Raw genomic sequence first — 23,623 nt, 5'->3', positions numbered from 1 at the left:
TGTTTAGGATTTGATGGAATACATTTTGTGATTAAACTCACCTTGGTTCTGTACAATTTCCTGTATTTATTCTGTCTTTTCCTCACCTATATTCAATGTCCTTTGTCGTGCTATACTGTATGTATCTTGAAGGTTGCTTTAAATCCTTTCTGGAACAAGAATGAATATAAATAATTTTAGCAGTGGACAAGGGGTAATAACGTGGGCCTGATATAATATAGAGTAAATTTACAATCTCAGGTGATTTGGAGTCTCAAATTAGAGATGAAAATACAAGACCATATACCTCTATAATCAGTTCTATAGGAATAAATGGAAGTGACCGCTACTTTCAGTTAATCCATCTCAATAATCAACAAGCGCGAGGCTGCGTATGCTTTCCTTCTTCCTTTTCTCTTGGGAAAAATACCAGTGCCCTCTAGTGACCAAAATGCACCTCGCATAGTACCCTTCATAAGAGTAATAATAATAACCCGATATTAGAGATAATTTTAAAAACTAAATTTGGGGGCATTGAATCCTGGACCAAGCATGCGATTATCCTACAAATCACGATCTAAAATACTTCTCCCCCGCCTTGCATGTTTTCAAGAGTAAGGAATACACAAAAAATAATCCCCTGCAGAGGACAGAATTTTTTTTTAATCCACTGTTCTCTAAGACTTCCGATCTTTATTTGAACTTCTCTGGAACCCAGATAATAATCTCATTATCCTTATCTTCTAATGCAAATGACGACTGCGTTTATTTATAGTACTCAGTAGTAATTGAAATTATAGATACCGAAGCTCTAAAGACTTAGTCATCGGCGGTGGCGGAAATTTACTGTACCATGCCTGCTTGTGCAACTGTTCAACCCTTTGCATTCCAGCTGCGCGAAGCCCCCAAAGCGATGTCACGCTTGCCCAGGGCACTTTTCCTTCTGTCCAAGCGCGTTCCAGTCTACCACACAGCCGGGGCGCGCAGGGAAGGGGATCGGTCCGAGCCGCGCCGTCCCCGGTTTGCCTTTATTGCAGACGTGGAAACTCACTCCGCCGGGCCCTAGGTTGTTACAAAGCCCGGGGGGCCCCTTCGCGGTGGAGGATTCAGAAGACCAGCCCAGGCGTGCCCTGCTCCCCGGCCTGCAGGTGGCAATCTCGTCCTTCTGCCGTAGGGCAGTGGCGGCCTACTCCAAAGGCGCTGCAAGCCCTTCCCCACCTCGAGCGCTTGGAATTCGCCGCGGAATTCGACCTAGTCTTCCGGGACCCGCCCCTGGCCCCTGGCCCCGCCCATCTCAGCGGGTCAGCGCGCGGCGATTGGCGACGGGGCAGGGGCGGAGCTCCGGGAGGTGGACTGAGGGGGCCGGGCCTGGGTCTGGACAAAAGCCTGGAAGCGCGGCCGTTTCAGCTCTCGGTTTCTGCAGAGGCCGTGTCAGAGGCCGAAACAGCTGGAGCACAGCTGGGATTGCCAGAGTGTGCGCTTGTGGGGTTAACCGTGTGAGGGCTGTGGCGTTCCCGGGTCATCGCCAGCGTACCTTCTCCTGCAGGTAACCGCAGGCTTCGAAGGGCGTCTCCGGCCCCTGGCTTTTGTGGGGGGGCTCTGTCCAGCTGGAGTGGGAAAAAGGAAGGAAGCTCAGATCTTGGGTATGGTAGGGGCAACTTAGCGGCGAGTCGTGGTCGCAAGGAAGGGGAAAGAAATCCAGGTATTGGGCGTGGTTTTGGAAATGGGGAGGAAGAAGGTGCTGGATGCCTGGATGTGTAGAAGGCCCGCTCTTAGGCAAGGGAGGACGAAAACCGGGCGGCGGAAGGTTGCATGCCATGACAGACGGAAGGCCAAGTCTGCAACAGAAAGGAAAATCGGGGTGGGAGGATGCAGGGACGCGTGGAAGTCGAAGTCTTGCGTTTACGGGGAAGAAAACGTGCGGCCTCGGGAGCTGGAGGACTTGGGAGTGTGCATCGACCTTGGGCTGCTGGGACTGGCGGTGCGGCGAGCTGGATGCTTCCGCCTGGGGAACCTGAAGGGGGGCGGCGAGGGGCGTTCGCTAGGCCACCTGGTGGCGGTCGGGGGCGGAGTGAGGGTGGAGGAAACCACGCCGCCGCCAGCTTCTCGAGTTCTGGAGGAGGCGTCCTTCGGCCTGCTCCTGGCGCCCGGGTTTTAAAGGTCCCGGCACCTGGGAGGGAAGGGGCGGACGTGGAGACCTGGAAGGAGAAACCGAGCCAGCTTCGGATGCAGCCCTCTTGCACAGTGGCCACAAGGACGCATGCAGGCCATGAGCCCGCTAGTCACAGCGTCCCCTAAGGACGTGCAAACCCCAAGACTAGCTAACGGACGACGAACCCGGGACTCCCCACGGACGCACCCTCCAGTGTGTGCAGAGATATTTACTTTATTTGAAAGGTGCCTGCGGACCTAAAACTGCCCTCTGCCCCGCCTGGGTACACTCAGCAGTGTACTTTAAACCAGACAAACCGGGTTGCCTGGCCCGTGTTGAAATCAGCTAAATTCTCCTGACAGGAGTGCCTTGTACCTTACCTTTCTCTTCCCTTTTTTGATTTGTTTTAGGAGATAAACTGCACTCAGCTGAGTCTGCAAGATTGAGAGGAGTTGGGGTGATTAGAAATTGTAAAGGTGAGAATTAGCAATTTCTCCCATTCTTTGATACGGCAATACTGCGTTTAATTGGTCTTGGAGGTCTTGGAAGTGGTCAGAGCCACTGCAAGAGTGAGTCAGGAATATTTCCAACAATAAATTGCACTTGCTTCCTTGTTTCTTTCAGTCTAGACTTCTCTGCAAGAGACTTTGGTTTTTTGGGGAGGGTTGCCCAGAAATTAATGTAGTTTATGAACTCAGCCCCCCAAAAAATGTGGCTAAAATTTTGGGAATAATGAAAATAAACAGGGTGAGCAGCTCTTTTTTCTTAAACTACTTTGTATTAGTCCAGGTTTATTTTCTAGCATTGCACATGTGTATCAGGAGATTGGAATTCAGCTGCTTTCAGAATAAATGAACTGGCTTGTTGGAAAAGGCCTTCCTTCTGAAGTCAGGGTTTGGGTGGAGACAGAAAATCTGAGGGACTAGGGTAGAAAGTGAATTCAGTGGTGTCTAATGCTCACTGCATGGAATTCAAATCTAGGAGAAATAAAATAGTGTCCTACATTGTAGTAAGCCAGGGTCTACAATAAAGCTTCACTTTTTTAGTGAAAAGATAGTAAAAATGTAATGGATAAGTAACGTGAAGAAAACATGAAATGTTTCAGTTATCCATTATGAAATATAGAAAGATTACTGCAGAAAGTGTTTGTTTCAATTGAGAAGAAAATAATTAACTAAAAAACACTGTCACTCATTATTGAAATTTCAAGTATGATGTATGACCTTTTATTAACTGTATTTGCCGTCAAAGAAAATTAGCCATCATAGCCCTTGCATAATACTATGTAGGAGTATGGCCTCAGAAATGTATCAAAACTAATGTAAGTTTGCTGCCTCTTTTTGTTTTGTTTTAAATACAAGGACAGATGTGACAGTGGGATCAGCATGACTAAATCATACACTTTAAGCTGTACTTTAAATTATACTTGAAATTACAAATGGGAAGTAGCTGACTCATTCACACCAGTTTGTTCACTTTTTTATTCTAGTTGAGTTCCAGATGGTTCCCCAGTAATGGTCTAGGGAACCTCCTAAATACTAATAAGCAGGATCCCAGAGTTAGAAATTGGGAAGTGAAAATGGGCCTAGGGGTTAGGAATGTGTCCTGGCTTGTGGTGAGGAACTGAAGCTCACAGTCTACTAATCATTACGTTTTAAAATTTAAAGACCAAGTTACTTTAGCTTAACTTTTTAAGAAATACTGTTTACAGGCCTCTTATTTCATATTTTTTTTAGTCAGTTCTCCTGACTTCCAGTCCTCAGCCATAACTTAAAAGAATAAAAGCAATCTGCAGTTTTGTTGCTAGGGAGAAAAAAAGTTTCCATTAGAGCACCATGAAAGGGAACCTTTAGCAGGCTCAGGGCCTCCTCTGCCTCTCAGGAAACACGCCTTTCTTTAAGCCTCATCCAAAGGGTGTACCCCTGCCCTCTCTGGGAATCAGATTGACTTGAATCTGGCATCCCCCCACATCCCAAGAAGACACCTCTTCCTGGAACAATTCCAATCCCCTGTCCCACCCACTGGTAGCTTTGCCCACTAACCGCCAGAAGAAGAGTCCACGAGTTGGGATACCGAGGACAGGACAGGGACGTGTCCTGGACAGTAGTCCTTCTCTATACGTACAGATTTCTCTGAGAAATCACTTTGTATTCAGTGTGACATCCCCAATATCCGTTATTGTCTCTAGGAAAATATAGTTCCACCTGGAATTCTTCATCTTTCACTTTTAAAAGGACTTAAAGTTTCTTTAAAATGGGTCGCTGGAAATTGTTGAATCTCCTCAAGGATAGTTGTTTTAACCAAAACAGCCTCTTAAAAGAGGGGAAATAGTAGCACACATCATTCTGCTCCTCTTGAGGGCCCAGTAGAATGAGGAGTTGGATAGAGGTTTTCAAATAAACATGATATTGTGGAAATAATCTCATTTTATAGGACAAACCAACAGTCAAGAATAATGATTACATTATTAAGGGCATGTGACCGGCTCGGGCTCCCCGACCTTCCAGCCGACCTTCCAGCCGACCCTCCAGCCGGATGGCCTTGTGAAAGCTTTTTTTCTTTTAGCAAAGTAGAATGGAAAAATAATTTCCATCTTACAGGGTTGTTGTGAGTGTTGATTCAGAAACCACACAAGAAACATGTAACACAATGCTTTATACAGCAAACGTATTCGATTCTAATGGTTAATGTTATTATTAGCTTTTTATGCAGTCATGCTGTTATGAATTGTTCTTTTAGAAGTCACCAAATTGTATTTTGTTTTTACATGGTAATGAGGCAAATGATGAGCTATGTGTCTTATCATTTTTCCTCTTGAAGGTTTATTGAAGTCAAAATGTCTCAAAAAATCCAAGGCGGTTCTGTAGTAGAGATGCAAGGAGATGAAATGACACGAATCATTTGGGAGTTGATTAAAGAGAAACTTATTTTTCCCTATGTGGAATTGGACCTGCACAGGTAAATGAATCACTCTGCCAAGCAGCAAAGTCAGAAAGCATGTGTGATTTCAGGTTATAAGTCGCTTTTTTACATAGATACCACTGTACCTTGTGTATAAAGCTTTTGGTGAGCTTATAAGCAAATGAATGTGTAACTGGTGTGCCCCTGGTGCAGAAAGCCAAACTCTGACAGTAGGTGTTTGCAGCAAAGTAAGGGGTTATTTGCAGGGCGCCAAGAAGGGAGTGGGAGACAAGTCTCAGATCCACTCCAAATTGGTCTTTGAGTTGGGGTTGTTTTTAAAGGGGAAGAACTGAGAAGCTTGTGAAATTTCTGTGACATTTCTTAAATGTTAGTTTCAGTGGGTCAGGATGTGTGTCCTGTTTACCTTCTCTGGCCAGGTGGTTCATGGCTTGGGGGTCTGTTAGCTCATCTTGACCTGGAGAAACATTCCTTTTCATTCCTTGTCTTTTTCATTCCTTGTCTTTTACCCTTTTCGTACAATTGTAGCACAGAAAGAATTCTTGACATTATCTAATACAACCCCGACCTTTCGCAAGTTCCATAAACCATTTGTGTCCTGGAGATTGGAGCCTTTACCCTGTATTAAAACTATTTGTGGGGCTTCCCTGGTGGTGCAGTGGTTGAGAGTCCCTCTGCCAGTGCAGGGGACGCAGGTTCGTGCCCCGGTCTGGGAAGATCCCACATGCCGCGGAGCCGCTGGGCCCGTGAGACATGGCCGCTGATCCTGCGCGTCCGGAGCCTGTGCTCCACAACGGGAGAGGCCACAACAGTGAGAGGCCCGTGTACCGCAAAAAAAAAAAAAAAAAAAAAAAAAAAAAGTATTTGGGGACAGATGTGAAAATCTCTATGGAATTCTTTCATTTTTCTTCCCCCTATGTTTTTCATACATTTGCTCATGCTCTTTGTACATTTGGACTAGGTAGAGACAGAATTTTCACAGGGGTGGAGAGGCTGAAGACTGGCAGGGTAATATGTTGAACAACACATTTCAGCCAAACTATTGGCAACTGTAAGCGTGTTTGCCTTAACCCAGAATTATTCCTCAGACTGTCCTGAGGACCTGTTATTTGCTTGGGTGTAGACATTTAATTCACATGTTGTCATTAAATGCCCTTTTTAATTATTCTAAGCCTAAGGTGTGGATAATATCTATATTGCAGCCATGAGAGGGAGGGAGCAAATATCTGCAGAGGTCCACCAAACACACAGGAAATGACACTATAAAAACATCATCCAGGGACTTCCCTGGTGGTGCAGTGGTTAGGAATCCACCTGCCAATGCAGGGGACACAGGTTCAATCCCTGGTCTGCGAAGAACCCACATGCCGCGGAGCAAATAAACCACTGCGCCACAACTACTGAAGCCTGCGTGCCTAGAGCCCGTGCTCGCAACAAGAGAAGCCACTGCAATGAGAAGCCCCCGCACTGCAACTAAGCAGAACTAGAGAAAGCCCAGCCACGAAGACTCAATGCAGCCCTAATTAATTAATTAATTAAAGTTAAAAAAAAAAAAATCATCCAAGTGGTTAAAGAAGCATTTTACAAACACTTTACATGATAATAGGTGAATTTGCAGAGCTCTTCCCAGTATAGTAGCTGCAAAGGTGCTTTTGAGCTGCTTTAGTATAGAGGCATAAGGAGGTTTAAAGGACAGTCATTATGCCTAGAAGGCAAAGAGTCACTGGCTAAAGACTAAAGAATTTTTGGAGACTTAAACAAGTGTAAGTTGTTCCAAAATTGCTATTATTATTACATGATTGGCTCTTTTTGAGGGGAGTGGAGTGACTCATTTGTTTTATTTTCTGTTGGCTAGACAGTAATCGAGGCCATTTATTCATTCTTTTCGCTTAGAAATGTTAAGAAGAGAAGCAAAACATCCACTAATTTGCTGGCAGGTTCTTCTGATGAAAAATGTTTCCTACGAACATAAATACTGCTGACCACATTGCTTGTTTGAGTTAGGAGTAGACATTTAGAGATATTGAGCACTCCCTAAACCATAAGATAAGAAAGTCAGTGGCTTTGTAAGTGTCCATGAAAAAAAAATTAACCAATAATCGATCTAAGAAAGAAATGGAAAATTTTATTCATGCCAACTTGAGGATTATAACCCAGGAGACAGTCTTTCAGAAAGCTCTGAGGACTGTTCTGCCCACTAGAGGTGAAAGAGCAGTTAAGGAAGTTTTTGAGTAAAGGGTTGTATTGACCCAAATGATGTATTGACAGTTTACACACAATCCACATCTGTGCGTACAAAGCAAGTAGTGGGTCATCATGACCCCTTACAAGACTAAGAAGGAAGGATATCTCCTAAGGAGGCCTGGTTAATGCAAATGCACGATACACCCTCAAGGGGAGGGAGGAAGCCAAAACAGTCAAGGCAGTTTGGAATTATATTTGGAGATACATTGTAAGATTGGATTCCCTTTTGCATTTCCGTCACAAGTTGGGATATCTAAGGAAAGGAAAATACAGGAACTGAAGCGAGAAATCTAGAGGCTTAATGGTTCAGCAAGTTTTGAAGGGTGAAAAAATTTGGAAAACTTTTAAAGCCTTGGCGAACAAAATAAACTGTTCATTACTGTTTTGTTTTTCCTGCTTTTGGCAAACTATTACATACTTTAAATAAAGCTTTACAGTCTTTTCCTATACTTCATGGACAACCAGCATTCTTTCCTACTCTGAATAACCTGCAGTCTGGGTGTTGGTGTGTATTAAGCTATAATTCACTGGGGTCTATAAAACCACTGCTGGATTCCATTACTCATTCTATAAACTGCAGGCTTGTTTCCAGAAGAAAGAGATTTGCCCAAGATTTAGGGAAAGCTTCTTCATATGACTGTCATTAATGAAGGGGTCATTAGCTTTTTTTGGCAGTGTCTGTCTCATCTGTAACTCCAACACTTCAGTGCCAAAATACTAGAAACCCTCTGACCCCTTTATTTTTAGAGCACAATATTTACTAAGGGAAAATTAATGTTTGGGCTTGCATTCTTATGTTAATCGTGCGGAAGGCAGTCTGCAGAAAGGTTGCTGGTGTGCTATTATTATTGCCTCTATGGTGAAGAGCAGGCAGCAGGGCAGAGCGCAGTGGTTTCCATTTAGTTTCCTTCTAGACAGCTTCCCACACACGGGGAGGCATGCGTGGCCTAGCAGTCCAGCCTTTCTTGGTGCTTTTTTTTTAGTTGGCAGCCATCTTCTGTGTCTAGGATACACTAATGCTAAAACTTGGCAGATTTGGGTACATATGGAGTCTTCACTTTCTGCAGGGCAGGCCCTGCATGCCATCACCATGCACAGAGTGGTGCATGGGGATAGAATAGGAGTACCCTCAATCTCCTGTCGGTTTGCCTGGAAAGTTACGCTTACAATTTTTCCTCCCAGCTATGATTTAGGCATAGAGAATCGCGATGCCACCAATGACCAGGTCACCAAGGACGCTGCAGAAGCTATAAAGAAATACAACGTTGGTGTCAAGTGTGCCACCATCACCCCCGATGAGAAGAGGGTAGAGGAGTTCAAGTTGAAACAAATGTGGAAATCACCAAATGGCACCATCCGAAATATTCTGGGTGGCACTGTGTTCAGAGAAGCTATTATCTGCAAAAATATCCCCCGGCTTGTGAGTGGATGGGTAAAACCCATCATCATAGGTCGTCATGCTTATGGCGATCAAGTAAGTGGTGTTGGCATAACTTGCTTTTCCATATTCTTTTTTTTTTTACATCTTTATTGGAGTATAATTGCTTTACAATGGTGTGTTAGTTTCTGCTTTATAACAAAGTGAATCAGTTATATGTATACATATGTTCCCATATCTCTTCCCTCTTGCGTCTCCCTCCCACCCTCCCTATCCCACCCCTCCAGGCAGTCACAAAGCATTAATCATTAGAGAAATGCAAATCAAAACTACAATGAGATATCATCTCACACCAGTCAGAATGGCCATCATCAAAAAATCCATATTATTTTTTCACGGGCTTTGACTGCCCAGCAGTTCTGATTTATATGTGCTTTATTCTTATCTTTATTTTATCTTATCTACTCCCATTAAGTGAGGTACAGAATTGAGAAATGAATGTATGTATACATTTAGATAAAAGTAAATACAGATAAACTTACAGATGGGTACCTGTCTCAACACAAATGATGTTTTTCAGGCATGTTTTTTTCTTCCTTTTTATTAGATTAAACCATATGATGTAGACATTTTTATTTAGATAATTTCCTGTGGTTCGGCCAAATCAGTGGTTCAGCCAAACCCTGTGGCTGTACAGTAAGGTCCCTTTACAGGTTTTTTGGTGTTTGTTTTATTTTGCTTCGCGTTTTAAAAAAATTTTGTTTGTTTTAATTCCAGTGCCTGAGTCCCACCCTATACCAGCTAAATCTGAATTCCATGGCATTTTAAAGCTCTCCAGGTGATTCTAATGTGCAGACAGAGTTGAGAACTACCGAAGATTATATTAAACATGATCGTTTCATGCATAAAAGGAAAAACTGACTCAGTAGTTGAAAACAGTCTCTTTAAAACATTCCCTTCCTGCTTGGGAAAAAAAAAGTACAGTTTCTGTACTTCTATACAAGTAGGCTTGTTGCCAAATTAAACAAAAATTGCCAGCTAAACAAAATAAAAGTTCTATGTTGAAACTGAAGTTTTAGACTTTCATAGAAAGCAGCTTATGTCTTAAAAGAGCCTTAAAAACAAGTCTCCCTGATGCTGACACCCAGAGGCTTTGATGTAGCCGTCCTTAAAAATAGTATGGGTAGAGCAGACCACTCTCCGTTCCTGGGGGCAGGGTCACCAGGTCATCCTTGAGGGGTAGTTCACTTTGTTCTACCGTGTGGCTCAGACTATCCCTTCATCCTGGCCAGTCCCTTCACAGATAGCTCTCAGAGGCCCAGGAGAGGGGATGTAGATGGGAGTGCTACAAGCTCACTAATCCTGGGAACACCACTCTTAAGTTCTTACGAGTTCAATGATGTCCTTTTCCTTTTTTTTTTTTTTAATTATTATTTTGGCATCAATCACCTGGAAGAATGGTCATTCTATTTACTAAAGTCTAGATTGAAAACTCCAAACCTCTAGAAAGCATTTATTGTACTTTGGTGCCTCAGTTTCTGCCTTTTGAGAAATGGGAATCAATTACCACCCATAGTGAAGGACTTTATATGTCAGAAATATTCTGCATAGAGTATTTAATCTGTATCATTATCTGACAGCTTTTCTACCAGCTGTTATTAGTATTATTCTACACAAAACAGACAAATAGATTTGGCTGGCATCGGCTGGTACCTGACCCTGAAAGGATTCTAATCTAAGCCATTGAAGAAGATACAAGGCAGCAAAGATTGACATAAGCCTAGTGTGGGCTGGGCACATTTTCCATACCAAAGGTAGCAGTCCTCCACAGGCCCTTTCCTAAGGGTCGTCAGCCTGTTGCAGCTGCTTTCAGAATGATTGCTTCATGTGGACAGGTCCTGGGCTGGGCATTAGTAGCAGTGATTACCATGAAGAGACCGAGTCCTAAAGGTCCAAGGAACAGATCCCGAGTCTTTTGACCCTAGATGCATTATTTCCACTACATCACAGTTCCTCCCTTGTAAGATTGATGGAAGAATCAAATGAGGTAATATGGGATACAAGTTAATCACTTAAAGTATGTCATACAGTGAGAACCAGGCATTAGCATTCTCATCATTATGTTCAGTGCTACAGCTAGTATATTATCTCCCTATAGGAAGACTTCCTTGACCTCCAGGTTATAGTCATTCCTCTTCCTCTGTCTTCCAATAGCTTTTTGTGTGTGTGTGTGTGGTACACGGGCCTCTCACTGTTGTGGCCTCTCCCATTGCGGAGCACAGGCTCCGGACACGCAGGCTCAGCGGCCATGGCTCACGGGCCCAGCCGCTCCGCGGCATGTGGGATCTTCCCAGACCGGGGCACGAATCCGCGTCCCCTGCATCGGCAGGCGGACTCTCAACCACTGCGCCACCAGGGAAGCCCTCCAATAGCATTTTTTATCTGTGCCCCCTTTTGACATTTGAAAGCTCTAATGTTACTTCTTTTTTTGTCTTGGTTAGGTCTTAAGCTTCATAAGGGGAAATACTTTGTTATTCTCTCTCATATCCATATCTGTACTCAGAAAACTGCCCCATGCATGGTAGGCCCCTGATAAATATTGATTTCTAATGTGTACTACCACTAACTAGCTAGGACAGTTTTGGGTTTTTGTGGGGGGTTTTTTTGTTTTTGTTTTTTTAATATACCTTTTTTCCCCCATACAGTACAGAGCAACTGATTTTGTTGTCCCAGGGCCTGGAAAAGTAGAGATATCCTACACGCCAAGCGATGGATCCCCCAAAACGACATTCCTGGTACATAACTTCACAGGTATGTGTAAGTCCACCATGAGCTACATCTTTCATTTTTTTAGCAGATCGTTTAGACAGCGTTATTACTGTTTTTTTTTTAAAGTTCTGTGAAAATTGTGTGGCTGCCTAAAAATACAACCTGAATCTACAACATTTCCATAGGACTCAAAATCAATGCCATGGCTTCCTGTGGCATTGCTAAAGGCATAAAAAGAACTAGCCACTTAATTGGAAATGCATATAGATAATTGGAAATGCAAGTAGATAATTATGCATCTCTCTTAAAACGTGGAGGGAAGGTTGACAGGAGTCTGTTGTGCACAAATTAGTAGCCCCAAATCACCTGTCATGTAATCCTGCCCTTTGGCTCTGGTAGGGTTTGTATTTGAAAATGGCTGCATTATTTATTTGCTGAAGTTTTCTTCTCGTCCTTCTGAGTATTTGTTCTGTGAACGTGGAAAGTTTGGTTTTCTTGCCTCTTCTTCCCCCCCCACCCCGTCCTGCTGCTTCTAAGGTCCATTATGGCAAATGCCTCCCAAAAGCTGTTGAAAGAACAGAGGACCCTCTTTCTCCACTGTTAAGGTTGTTAAAAGCGCTCACACAAACAAAACCTCAAAACTTACCTAGCTGTTATTTTCCTTGACTCCTCTAAATCATATCATTTTAATGGACTCTAGTTCTGCCAGTTTCAGCAGCTCTAACATCCTCAGCCCCAGCTGGCCCTGGGCAGTGGCACAGATTCAAGTTCTAGCTTTCAGTAATAACAAAGTTCAAACAATAAGAGCTGTGAAACACCAGTGATTACATGGAGTGTAATTATTTTTACCAATGACAGAATGAACTTTCAGTATCTGCCAGGAAATTACAAGAATTTTCATCCAGTATTTGAAATGCAAAGTTTTCTCAGTAGCTAAGGATTGAGTTCACACTTAGAGTTTAAAAAACATGCTTGAAATTTTTAAAGTGTGAAAAGAGACTTTAAAAATTATTCAACTCTTGAGTATATTTCTGGTTCGTTTCAGTAGCTTTTGGTATTTCAAGAACCTTAGGATCCTGAAGACCATGTTTTTCTCTTTGTTGCCCTTTCATGTTGCCCTTTCAGAACAAGTTAGAATGTCCTTACCTAGAACTGACTTTCCTCTGATTATGTGTCTCAGGAGCTCATGGAATATTGAAGTTTGAAGCCTGGACTCAGACATGAGAGCTGGGAATTGAGTGTTTTGGGGGTGGTGGGTGTATATAGACTTGTTACAACTATACCCTGTTTACCTTTCTTTTTTCCCTCATTGTTGTCCCCCCACAGAGGGTGGTGGTGTTGCCATGGGGATGTACAATCAAGATAAGGCAATCAAAGATTTTGCACACAGTTCCTTCCTGATGGCTCTGTCTAAGAATTGGCCTTTGTATCTGAGCACCAAAAACACTATTCTAAAGAAATATGATGGACGTTTTAAAGACATCTTTCAGGAGATATATGACAAGTAACTACAGTTCTTTTTCTTTTTTGTCACATAAGCTGGCATTTATAATATAGAATTTGTATGCTTATCCCTTTGATTGTGGGACAAATTGAGTGAAAACCATCACTATCCCATTCAGATAAGGACAAAACTGAGATTTAACAGGAGTGAAACGAAACTCTTGAATTGCTTTTAGAAGAGAAGTGTGTTCTCAGATAAAGTCCCGACGTTTATTTTCTTCAGGGCCAGAGTTATTTAATGTGTGAGTAAAGGTACCCTGTTAGTGATAGAAAGTTCTGATTTTTCATGGGTGTGAGTTTGAGTTTGGGCCCATTTCCATTGTTTCTGAAGCCCACTGTTAAGATTTAAAACTGCTTTTGGGGGCTTCCCTGGTGGCGCAGTGGTTGAGAGTCCGCCTGCCGATGCAGGGGACACGGGTTCGTGCCCCGGTCCGGGAAGATCCCACATGCCACGGAGCGGCTGGGCCCGTGAGCCATGGCCGCTGAGCCTGCACGTCCGGAGCCTGTGCTCCGCAACAGGAGAGGCCACAACAGTGAGAGGCCCCCACGTACAGCAAATAAATAAATAAATAAATAAGTAAAACTCTGCTTTTGGGAATTCCCTGGTGGTCCAGTGGTTAGGACTCCACGCTTTTACTGCTGAGGGCATGGGTTCAATCCCTAGTCCAGGGAATTAAGATCCCATAAGCCATGGGCCCAAAAGTTTAAATTAATTAATTGATTGATTTTATTAAAAATAAATAAATAAAACTCTGCTTTAGTGGAGTCATTTAAACTTAAGTCTACATTTATAACAACCTTGAGTTCAACAATACCTGAGCACTTGTTGACTTTTAAGATGGCGTCCCTCCCGTTTAGATACAAGCATTCAGGCCACGGCTAGGATTTTAGGTATCTTTCCTGAGACGTTTTAATTCCTCCTTCTACTACCTATCTATATCAAACCTAGAAGCTGTCCTAGTTTCCTGAATGATATTGAGCAGTAAAGTAGTCTTTTTCTCCCCAATTACATTCTTAAAGTAAGCTGAATCTCATGAATCTCATTAGTGGTGTATTGAAAACTGTAAAAGTAGTACTTGGAACACTCCACCGCCTTGTTTAATTCTCACATCTCTGCAGAGTGGATGAAATCACCCTTACAGAAGGGGAAATTGTGGTTTCACAACTAGAAAATGAGTGGGCAGAGATTTGAGCCCATGTCTGTCTGGTTCTCAAATTTGTGTTGCTTCAACTAAAATGTGCTGCTTCCAACCCCACCCCGACTCCTTTGGAGAGGCACATGGTAACCCAACAAAACCAGTTTTCTTTGTCTGTTGTTCTCTTTTCTTTCTTGTTTCTTAGGCAGTACAAATCTCAGTTTGAAGCTCAGAATATCTGGTATGAGCACAGGCTCATCGATGACATGGTGGCCCAAGCTATGAAATCAGAAGGAGGCTTCATCTGGGCCTGTAAAAACTATGATGGGGATGTGCAGTCGGACTCCGTGGCCCAAGGTAAGGAGCTGGAGAACCAAGTGGAGGTGGGCTTGGCCTGCAACAGACAGGTCATGCCCTGCTAGCTCTCTGGTACAGGAAGGGGGATTCTGTAGCCCTTTGCTGCTAAAAGTCATGAAATGTTAACGACGCAAGGCGTCCAGGTCCATCTTCTTAGCTGACAGATGAGGAGATTAAGCTCAGACTGGGTAGGCGACTTCTGGCAGGGACGCACAGGAATTAACTCGTGGGTTGAGACTCCCGGCTTCAGCCTCAGAGGCTGACATAGCTTATGTCTCAGCCCTTTCCCCGCTTGAAGCTTCCCTGCCTCCAATGGTAGCCCAGCGGCCCGATCTGAAAACCACCCCCCACCCTTATCTGCCTTCTGATGAGAACCTGAAAAGCTAGGGGACTCAGGCAAGGAGGGCCCAGGGTTGTCTCCTAAGCGAGGGGCCTCCCTCCAAGAGCCCATTCATCTGGAGACAGTTACAGATCGTGCCCCTTTTGCCAGCCTTGACGGCTCTTCTGTCACCCTGTAAGACACGTGTGTTTACTGCTTAGCTTGAAACACACAGAATTGAGCAAAGCAGCCCCGGGCTCTTCACAGAAATTCCAGGAACCAGGAGCTTCATGCCAGAGATAAGGACCAAATGAGCAAAAATGCTCCCTTCCCTGATTTCCTCGGCACCAAGTTGCCCTCCAACTTCAGTTACTCAGGGTAGCTGTGTAAACTGAATTTCCCCCGATGAATGTTTGTGGTAGCTTTAATTATGTTTGCTTTTCCCCAGGAAGTACTACTTTTTCTTTCTCTTATGAAAAGTTAATCATCTATCAGTTTGAAAATCAGTAAATCTGCCTGGTTAAAGATAACTTTTATGTCAGATAAATGAGTTACCCAGTTCTCCTTCTTTACCCTCCTTCTGTTTCTCTTACGTCCTCACAATCGTTTATATTGAATGCAGCAGAGGAAGGAGTGTTGCTTTGTGGTGATTCTGTGGTGCGTAAAAAAGCTTCCTGGTAATCAGAGTTCTTAGAAAGGGACACAAATCATTCCATCATTTCTAAATGTCCTCATGGCAATAAGAAGAGGGTAAAAAAAAAAAGAAGAGGGTATCTGGAGGGATATCTCCAATGTAATTGTCAAGTTATGGAGGTTCAAAGGATTTCAAAATAGGAATGTGGAATTGCAGTGTCCAGCAGTGCACCGATAAGATACCTGGAACCAAGGCTCTGTGTTTGAGCAGCACCTGTAGATAAAGGTGACCTCAACGTAGCTAAACAGATTAAAAGGCAGCCGAGCTGTTCTTTTTTTTTTTTTTGGCGGTACGCGGGCCTCTCACTGTTGTTGCTGAGCACAGGCTCAGCAGCCACGGCTCATGGGCCCAGCCGCTCCACGGCATGTGGGATCCTCCCAGACCGGGGCACGAACCCGTGTCCCCTGCATCGACAGGCGGACTCTCAACCATTGCGCCACCAGGGAAGCCCCCAGCCGAGCTATTCTTACGTTCATTCTTCTCTAGAGGCATGAACTACTTTAGACTCACACCAAACATTTTATTTCTGTCCTCAGTTTTGACAGTGGTACCAACTAGTGTCTCCTAATATAAATAGATAGACACATTCACTGTGGATATGGCCCTAAACGTCTCCAATCAATGAATATTTGAGACTCTACTAAAGCCTCATACCAACACAGTGATAGGAAAGGAGCTGCTAATTCAGCACAGAAATGATGAGTTTAAAAAGGGTTTATTTACTAACTCTCAAACAAACAAAGTAGCAGCCTATTATAAATTTGCATTATTAACTCCACAGGTGTTATTGGGAGGTAGCAAAAATGGAGAAAAGTGTTCTTGGAATTCGAGTGTAAAAAAAGAAAAAAGAAGAAAAGAAGAAAAATCAATTGTATGGACTTAAAAGTTGTAATGTGGTTCTCTGAATAGGAAACCACAGAATAGAGTCGTTCTGGGGAGGCTGTGAAAGAGAGCAGGGGCGAGTGGGAGGTGCTTGGACCCATCCCATTCTGTGTTTTTTGTTGTTGCTTTTTTAAAATTTATTTAATTTATTTATTTTTGGCTGCGTTGGGTCTTTGTTGCTGCGTGCAGGCTTTCTTTAGCTGTGGCAAGCGGGGGCTACTCTTCGTTGCGGTGCGCAGGCTTCTCATTGCGGTGGCTTCTCTTGTTGCGGAGCACGGGCTGTAGGTGCGCAGGCTTCAGGAGTTGTGGCTCACGGGCTCTGGAGCGCAGGCTCAGTAGTTGTGGCACATGGGCTTAGTTGCTCTACAGCATGTGGAATCTTCCCAGACCAGGGCTTGAACCCGTGTCCCCTGCATTGGCAGGCGGATTCTTAACCACTGTGCCACCAGGGAAGCCATTCTGTTTTTAATCAGCTTTCTCTTCCCAGTCCCACATGAGCCTGTGAGCAGCTTGATGGCAGGAGACAACTCATTAATCTTTATTTTCCTGGAACAGCAGAGTATCTGCACGTAAGCATGACAGTAATATATTGAGCTCTTACTCTGTGGCGGGTACTAGTCTAAGGAATTGTATTCTTTTCATATATATTCACGAACATATGTATATTCATCTCGTTCTCACAACAACCCTATGAAATTTTACAGGTAAGAAAACTGAGCCACAGTAGTTAGGGAGTCACGGAACTAGGGTGGAATGCAGGCAGTCAGACCATGAGTTCTTCATCATGGAGCAGGTGCCTCTGAGGTAGATAAGTGAAGTAAAAGCACAGCCTTTTCTGAAAGGTAGAAGAATTATTGGTGACTCCATGTGCTCATGTTTATTTTGCTCACTGAGACCTGTCAAGACGAAGTCATTTTCTCTCATTTCTGGGAGACCCAGTGCTCTTCATGCAGTTGAATCCCATACTTCATGTTCTGCCACTCATAGGTTATGGCTCTCTTGGCATGATGACCAGTGTGCTGGTTTGTCCAGATGGCAAGACAGTAGAAGCAGAGGCTGCCCACGGGACTGTAACACGTCACTACCGAATGTACCAGAAAGGACAGGAGACATCCACCAATCCCATTGGTAAGATATTGTTTGCTGCTACATTGATTTCCAACCAGAGTAGAAATCTCCAAAGGGGCTCAGATGTGTTCCTTTGGCTGCCCAGTGCCTTGTGTATAAAATCATCACCAAACAGCTGATTTGCTCTACTCATAAGAACTGTTTTAATATGTTTCTTAAAATACACACAATATATGCTTTTCCAGTTTGTGGGAGAATATTCATTACAGAGAAGAATGTTATCAACAAGCATTTTCCTTTTCCTCTGCTGCAGTGAAATGTCACATGTAGCTAAGAATCTAAAGCCACATTGTTAAATCCTTTTAACTAGGTTTTAGGGATAGCACTTTAAAACAGATTATAGCCTGGAAAGAGGAGAAGAGACCAATATAGACAAGAGGTAGAAGAGATTGTGACCTTTTCCAAATTCATAAATGCCTTAAGCGTCATGTATTCCTACCCTTAATATGTGCTTTCTTAAAGGTCTAACAAAATCCAAAACATTTCCTCTACAAAATTGCAGGTTTTTTGAAAAGTTTCAATTTGGTAAAATGTTTCCAACTTTCCTAAAACTTACAGCTCATGCAGATAGCAGCCAATGAAGTCAGTTACCTAAACAAACAAACAAAAAACTGTTCTATTTTGGGGAACTGAGGCACTTGGGAATATTTCTAACCAGTGTGATTGAAGTGTGCTTTTTTTTTCTCCCTCTCTTTTAGCTTCCATTTTTGCCTGGACCAGAGGCTTAGCCCACAGAGCTAAACTTGATAACAATAAAGACCTCAGCTTCTTTGCAAAGGTTTTGGAAGAAGTCTGTATTGAGACCATTGAGGCTGGCTTCATGACCAAGGACTTGGCTGCTTGTATTAAAGGTTTACCCAAGTAAGTATAAGATGCCCTAAGCTCTGTGGTCAAATTACCATTTATCCTCACTGGACTCAAAATATCAAGTGCTTTTTGGAGTTGCATGAATTAGTATTTGTCATCTGGTTCAGGAGTCAGCAGACATCTGTAAATTGTCAGATAATAAACATTTCAGGCTTTGTGGAACATACGGCAATTATTAAACTTTGCCTCCACGGCAGGAAAGCAGTCAGTGGTGACACAAAAGCTAATGGGTGTGGCAGTGTTCCAATCAAACCCTGTGTACAGAACTGGGCTGCAGCCCAGACTGGGTTCATGGGCCAAGCTGTAGTTTGCTCACCCCTGATCTAGTTACAGTCAAGTGGGTGGCAAGGTTCTGCTTAATTTAACAAGAAAATTATAGGCATTTAGAAACAAAGGGACCCCAAGACTATTTTATTCTACCTCTTTATTTTCTTCAGTTTACAGTAAGAAAAGTAAGCAGTGCAGGTATAAGATGTCTGGTTTATCATAGTCCCTTCCTTAAGTATCTAACCAGCAGTCAGATACTTGAGGGCCCATGTATTGCCCAGGACTTTTTTGAGAACATGGTAGCCTGTATCCCAGCTGGATCAGCTGCTGCTCAGGGATTCCTCCCTCAATCAAAGTTGGCTACTATGACTCACATCAAGAAACAATACTAAAATTTAACACAAATCCCATGTCCCATCCATGTGTCCTCAGAGATCTCTGTTAGGGTCAGTATACCTCAGTAATGGGGATACACTCCATCACTACATCTTTCTTATCTTAAATTTCCAGCAAGAATACAGTGTTTGAAATGTTCCTATGGGTGTGTTACTTCCAAGCCAATTTGAATAGGCACCTATTAGCAGGATTAGATAGCCAGTCCATTGTCTTTTGCTTTTTAAGTAAGACAAAGGTAGAAATAAGAGCACTAAAGCTATTCTTTTTAATGTGAAAAGAAGTGATGAAATTGTCTTTATTTTCAGGTTATAAATTATATATCTATAAAATTCAAACAATAAAACAAAAAAAGGCTAAGGTAGCTGGATACTAGATAAATAAGCAACAACAAAGTAGCTTTTCCTTACACCACCGAAAAACAAAAATGGAAATGGAAGAACCATCACATTCACAGTGGGAGCAAAACTATTTTTTTTGAAATATTTGAAAAACATATTTGAAATATTCTATTTATGATAGCATCAAAAAGAATAAAATACTTAGGAATAAATTTTTTACTAAAGGTTTTTTTTTGAGGACATGTGACATTTTGTGGGGATATGAGTAAAAGCATGACTGTACCTGGATACGTTCTATTATTTTTAAGAATGAGGAATAAGAAGTGGGATGATTTCAGTGTCCCAGGCATTAGTCTGAATGAAGCTCTGGGGCAGTTTCACCCTCAAAGCTACATGGCCAGGAACCTCCTGTGAGTGTGTGTGTGGCCCAGCCTCTGCTCAGACTGCCTGTAACCTGGGTTAGCCCCTTGAACCTTGAACGCAGTCATCGGCCATAAACTTATAGCTTGTTCACATTAATCAGTTTTCTTCTAGAAATAAATAGAATGTTACTTTAAGTAGCATGTCTAGGACTTTTCCTCTACCTGCCACCAGATCAAAGACAAACTAAATTTCCTTCTTTTCTTTTTCCTCTGCTATTAGTGTACAGCGTTCTGACTACTTGAATACATTTGAGTTCATGGATAAACTCGGAGAAAACTTGAAGACAAAACTAGCTCAGGCCAAACTTTAAGGTCATCCCCCGTCTTTGGAGGATATGTGTTTTTGGTAACTAGGTCCACTGGTTTACAGTTTTCTCTATAACACTCAAGAGTAATGGCAAATCAATTCTGTAATTTGTTCAGAAGCCAGAGTTTATCTTTTCTATAAGTTTACAGCCTTTTTCTTATCCATACAGTTATGCCACCCTTGTGAATGTGGCAGGGGACTTTTTAAAAATTTTATTTTACTTTCTACTAGTAGCCTAGGAATTACTTTTAGTGTCCATTTGTACTCACTGTCGCTTTTCTTCATGTTCTGATATAAATGACCAAAATGAAGAGTGCTTGAAAGGGTAAACTATAGCCACAGTACTATTCCCTAAAATTGTATCAAGCAGAAATTCATTCCCTTTCCCACTTTTCATGGCCTGTGGCTCTGGGTGGTTTTGATTTAACAGATGTCCCATTATGTGAGGTAGAAGCTGTACGTTAAACTCGTGTATGATTTGGAATGAAAAGCATGGCTGTAACTAAAAGGTGTTGAAGACACAGTCATCCTTGTAAAGAGCCCTAGCTGAATGTTTCAAAAATACTACATATTTCTGAGCTCACTGAAGAATCCAGAATAAATACTAACTAGGGGTTTGTCCTCTGTATTTGTCTCCTCCTCCTTGCCTTGTGAGGCCTAAGTATTATGCTACCCTGAGCAGCATATTTCATCCACGTGCAATACTACAAGCTGCACCTTTCTTGGACTTCTGCTGACCTGTTTTATTTCCTTTATATAAATGTGATTTTTCAGAAGTTGATTGTAAACACTATTCTAGTCCTGTTCTTAATCGAAACTATCAATTTTAATTAAAATTAAGTGCTGATGACTAGTGTTCTGAGTTTTTATTTATCAAGTATACTTCAGTTGCCAGGCTAGGTCTTAGCCATAGGAATTTGATTTTAAAAAGTCTCTGTCGGGCTTCCCTGGTGGCGCAGTGGTTGAGAGTCCGCCTGCCGATGCAGGGGACACGGGTTCGTGCCCTGGTCCGGGAGGATCCCACATGCCGTGGAGCGGCTGGGCCCGTGAGCCATGGCCGCTGGGCCTGCGCGTCCAGAGCCTGTGCTCCACAGCGGGAGGGGCCGCAGCGGTGAGAGGCCCGCGTACCGCAAAAAAAATAAAATAAACTATCGATTTTAATTAAAATTAAATGCTGATGACTAGTGTTCTGAGTTTTTATTTATCAAGTATACTTCAGTTGCCAGGCTAGGTCCTAGCCATAGGAATTTGATTTTAAAAAGTCTCTGTCGGGCTTCCCTGGTGGCGCAGTGGTTGAGAGTACGCCTGCTGATGCAGGGGACACGGGTTCGTGCCCCGGTCGGAGTGGCTGGGCCTGTGAGCCATGGCCGCTGAGCCTGCGCGTCCAGAGCCTGTGCTCCGCAACGAGAGAGGCCACAACAGTAAGAGGCCCGCGTACCGCAAAAAATAAATAAATAAAATAAAGCCTTCATTAAAAAAAATTTTTTTTAAATAAAGAGGAGGATGATGATGAATTGCGAGTAATCCCTAACAGGTGCAATTTAAGGTGTATTACTTACTTTATGCCCCTTGTATTATTTACTTGAATTACTTGTATTATTTATGCTCCTTGTGTTATTTACTTTATGCCCCATCGGCAATTTTCATTTATAGAAACTTTCTCTGAGGTTCACTATCCAACCTGTTGTTTTCAATTTCCTTCCTTTCTTCCACTTCGGAACCCACAGGCTTTATCAAATACTTAAGCTAGGGTTGGTGTCACTGTCATTCTTTTAAGAACTCCCAGTGGTGAGGTCAGGAGAGTGTCAGGGCCAGCTGTGGTACTTTGTAAAACAGGTCATTTGTAAAGCAGGAGTTCTTGATTCTCTAGCTATTGAGATATTTGTCCTAGTTTTCAGGCAACTCTATGATATCTTCCCCAACATCTCCTGGATAAAATGCACATTTGCATTCAAAGTCACCTTGTATGTGAAAACCTTAATGATAAAGGCCATTAATCACAGATACATCAGGAGAGATGCTATCACATGCGGACTCTCAACCACTGCGCCACCAGGGAAGCCCTCAGGTTATATTTTAACGGTGTTTTGTGATAACTCAGATAAAGAGTTCAAATTGATGATGCAGAAACTGCTCCGTCATCTGTGTGGGTGTGGGTGTGGGTGTGTCCCCAGCACCCCTACCCTCCTCCCCCTGTCCCACACATCAAGGTTTTTTCCTCTCTCATTTTTTTCTTTCTGTGTAGCGATTAAGTATTACAGACAAGGTTGACTGGGCTGAGTTAGTCATAGTGAATCCAGATTTCAGGGCAACCTCCAAAAACACCCATACAGATCACAGGCAAGGACTAAAACCTAAGGGTTAATGATTCGGCATTTTCCAAAGTCTGAAGTTCTAAGTATTTATCCAGATGCTGCCCAAGGGCTTCTATTGCTGCAGTGCATCCCTGCTCTGCCAGGCAGCTGTAGTCAGCACTTTTGGGTGAAATGGCCCCTCCTTGGTTTCCGACCAGGCACTAACTCTGGAGGGAAATTCAGACTCCTTGGGGGTGACCTCAGGACACCATGCTCCTCCGAATCAATTCTGCCTCCCCTCTGTCAATTCTTCCAAAGGTTGTCTGCTGTCCTGACCTGTAGGTGCAGTAACTATCTGGTCAGGAGGTAGGAGTAGGGTGGGAATTATAGGATACTTTTTTGTTTAATGGTGCACAGTGAAAAGAGGGCTTTGATTTAGCACACTCTGTGCTCAAATTGGGGAAAGGGAGAAGGCCTTTTTTAATGCTGTGTATTACAAAGTGGGCTTCCAACTAGCTGAAATGTTGTTCAAGCAACAGACATTTTCCATAAAAGAATGTTCTTCGTCCCAAGGAGCAGATTAGCACCCACAAATACTTTTAACCCATATAGAACAAATAAGTTACTCCCTCTGGGGTTGAGGTAGAGGGGGGTAACTTAATAGAACCATCATTTATTTTTAGAATGTACACTTACCCCACAGGCAAACCACAGGGTAGAGGTCATACAAGGATGTGCTCAAGATAGAAGCCACTCCATTGCCAAGTTCTTGTGGCTTGCTCTCAGTCTCTGGGGATAAGAGGGTACAAGTCATTTAGTGTCATTCTGGAATTGACCCAGAGGTAAATGGGCTATTTACTGTCTTGCTTGTCCTTTTGTTATAATTTGGATACACAGTAATAATAACTGGAGCTAACATTTATGAACCTCATTAAGCACTGCCCTAGATTCTTTACTCGATTACTTGTTTCATGCTTGCAGTAAACTGTCGTGCAGTCACTATTACTTTTTCATAAGTAAATAAAAAACCTGGGGCACAGAGGTGCCCAGGTCACATTGATGGTATTCTGGTCATCTTTTGTCGCCTAATGAATTATCTCAAACCCTAGTGGCTTGAAGCAATAATATTACTTTACTGTTACCTCGCTAGAGGTTGACTAGGCTCAGCTGGGCAGTTCTTATTTAGAGATTCTCACCTGGGGTCTCACACGTGGTTGCAGTCAGATGGCAGCTGTGGCTGTTTCCCCACTCATGTGTCTATTGACTGGGACC

The 23,623-nt window shown here is 43.0% G+C and overlaps 1 protein-coding gene across 1 annotated transcript; it reads left to right on the top strand.

Moving 5' to 3' along the window:
• The first annotated feature begins 1,355 nt into the window (after positions 1-1,355).
• Positions 1,356-20,898, top strand: IDH1 (isocitrate dehydrogenase (NADP(+)) 1). The gene is made up of 10 exons (XM_024738382.1): positions 1,356-1,525; positions 2,542-2,607; positions 4,952-5,089; positions 8,477-8,768; positions 11,378-11,483; positions 12,768-12,945; positions 14,286-14,437; positions 17,320-17,460; positions 18,159-18,321; positions 19,971-20,898. Exons 3-10 carry the CDS (start codon positions 4,968-4,970, stop codon positions 20,059-20,061), a joined length of 1,245 nt encoding a protein of 414 aa, XP_024594150.1. The 5' UTR covers positions 1,356-1,525; positions 2,542-2,607; positions 4,952-4,967; the 3' UTR covers positions 20,062-20,898.
• Positions 20,899-23,623: the final 2,725 nt, after the last annotated feature.

This window comes from Neophocaena asiaeorientalis, unplaced genomic scaffold (genome assembly GCF_003031525.2).
Source record: "Neophocaena asiaeorientalis asiaeorientalis breed wild unplaced genomic scaffold, Neophocaena_asiaeorientalis_V1.1 scaffold258, whole genome shotgun sequence".
Lineage (NCBI taxonomy): Eukaryota > Metazoa > Chordata > Mammalia > Artiodactyla > Phocoenidae > Neophocaena > Neophocaena asiaeorientalis.
The sequence above is the reverse complement of the archived record's forward strand: the minus strand, read 5'-3'. Positions and strand labels throughout refer to the sequence as shown.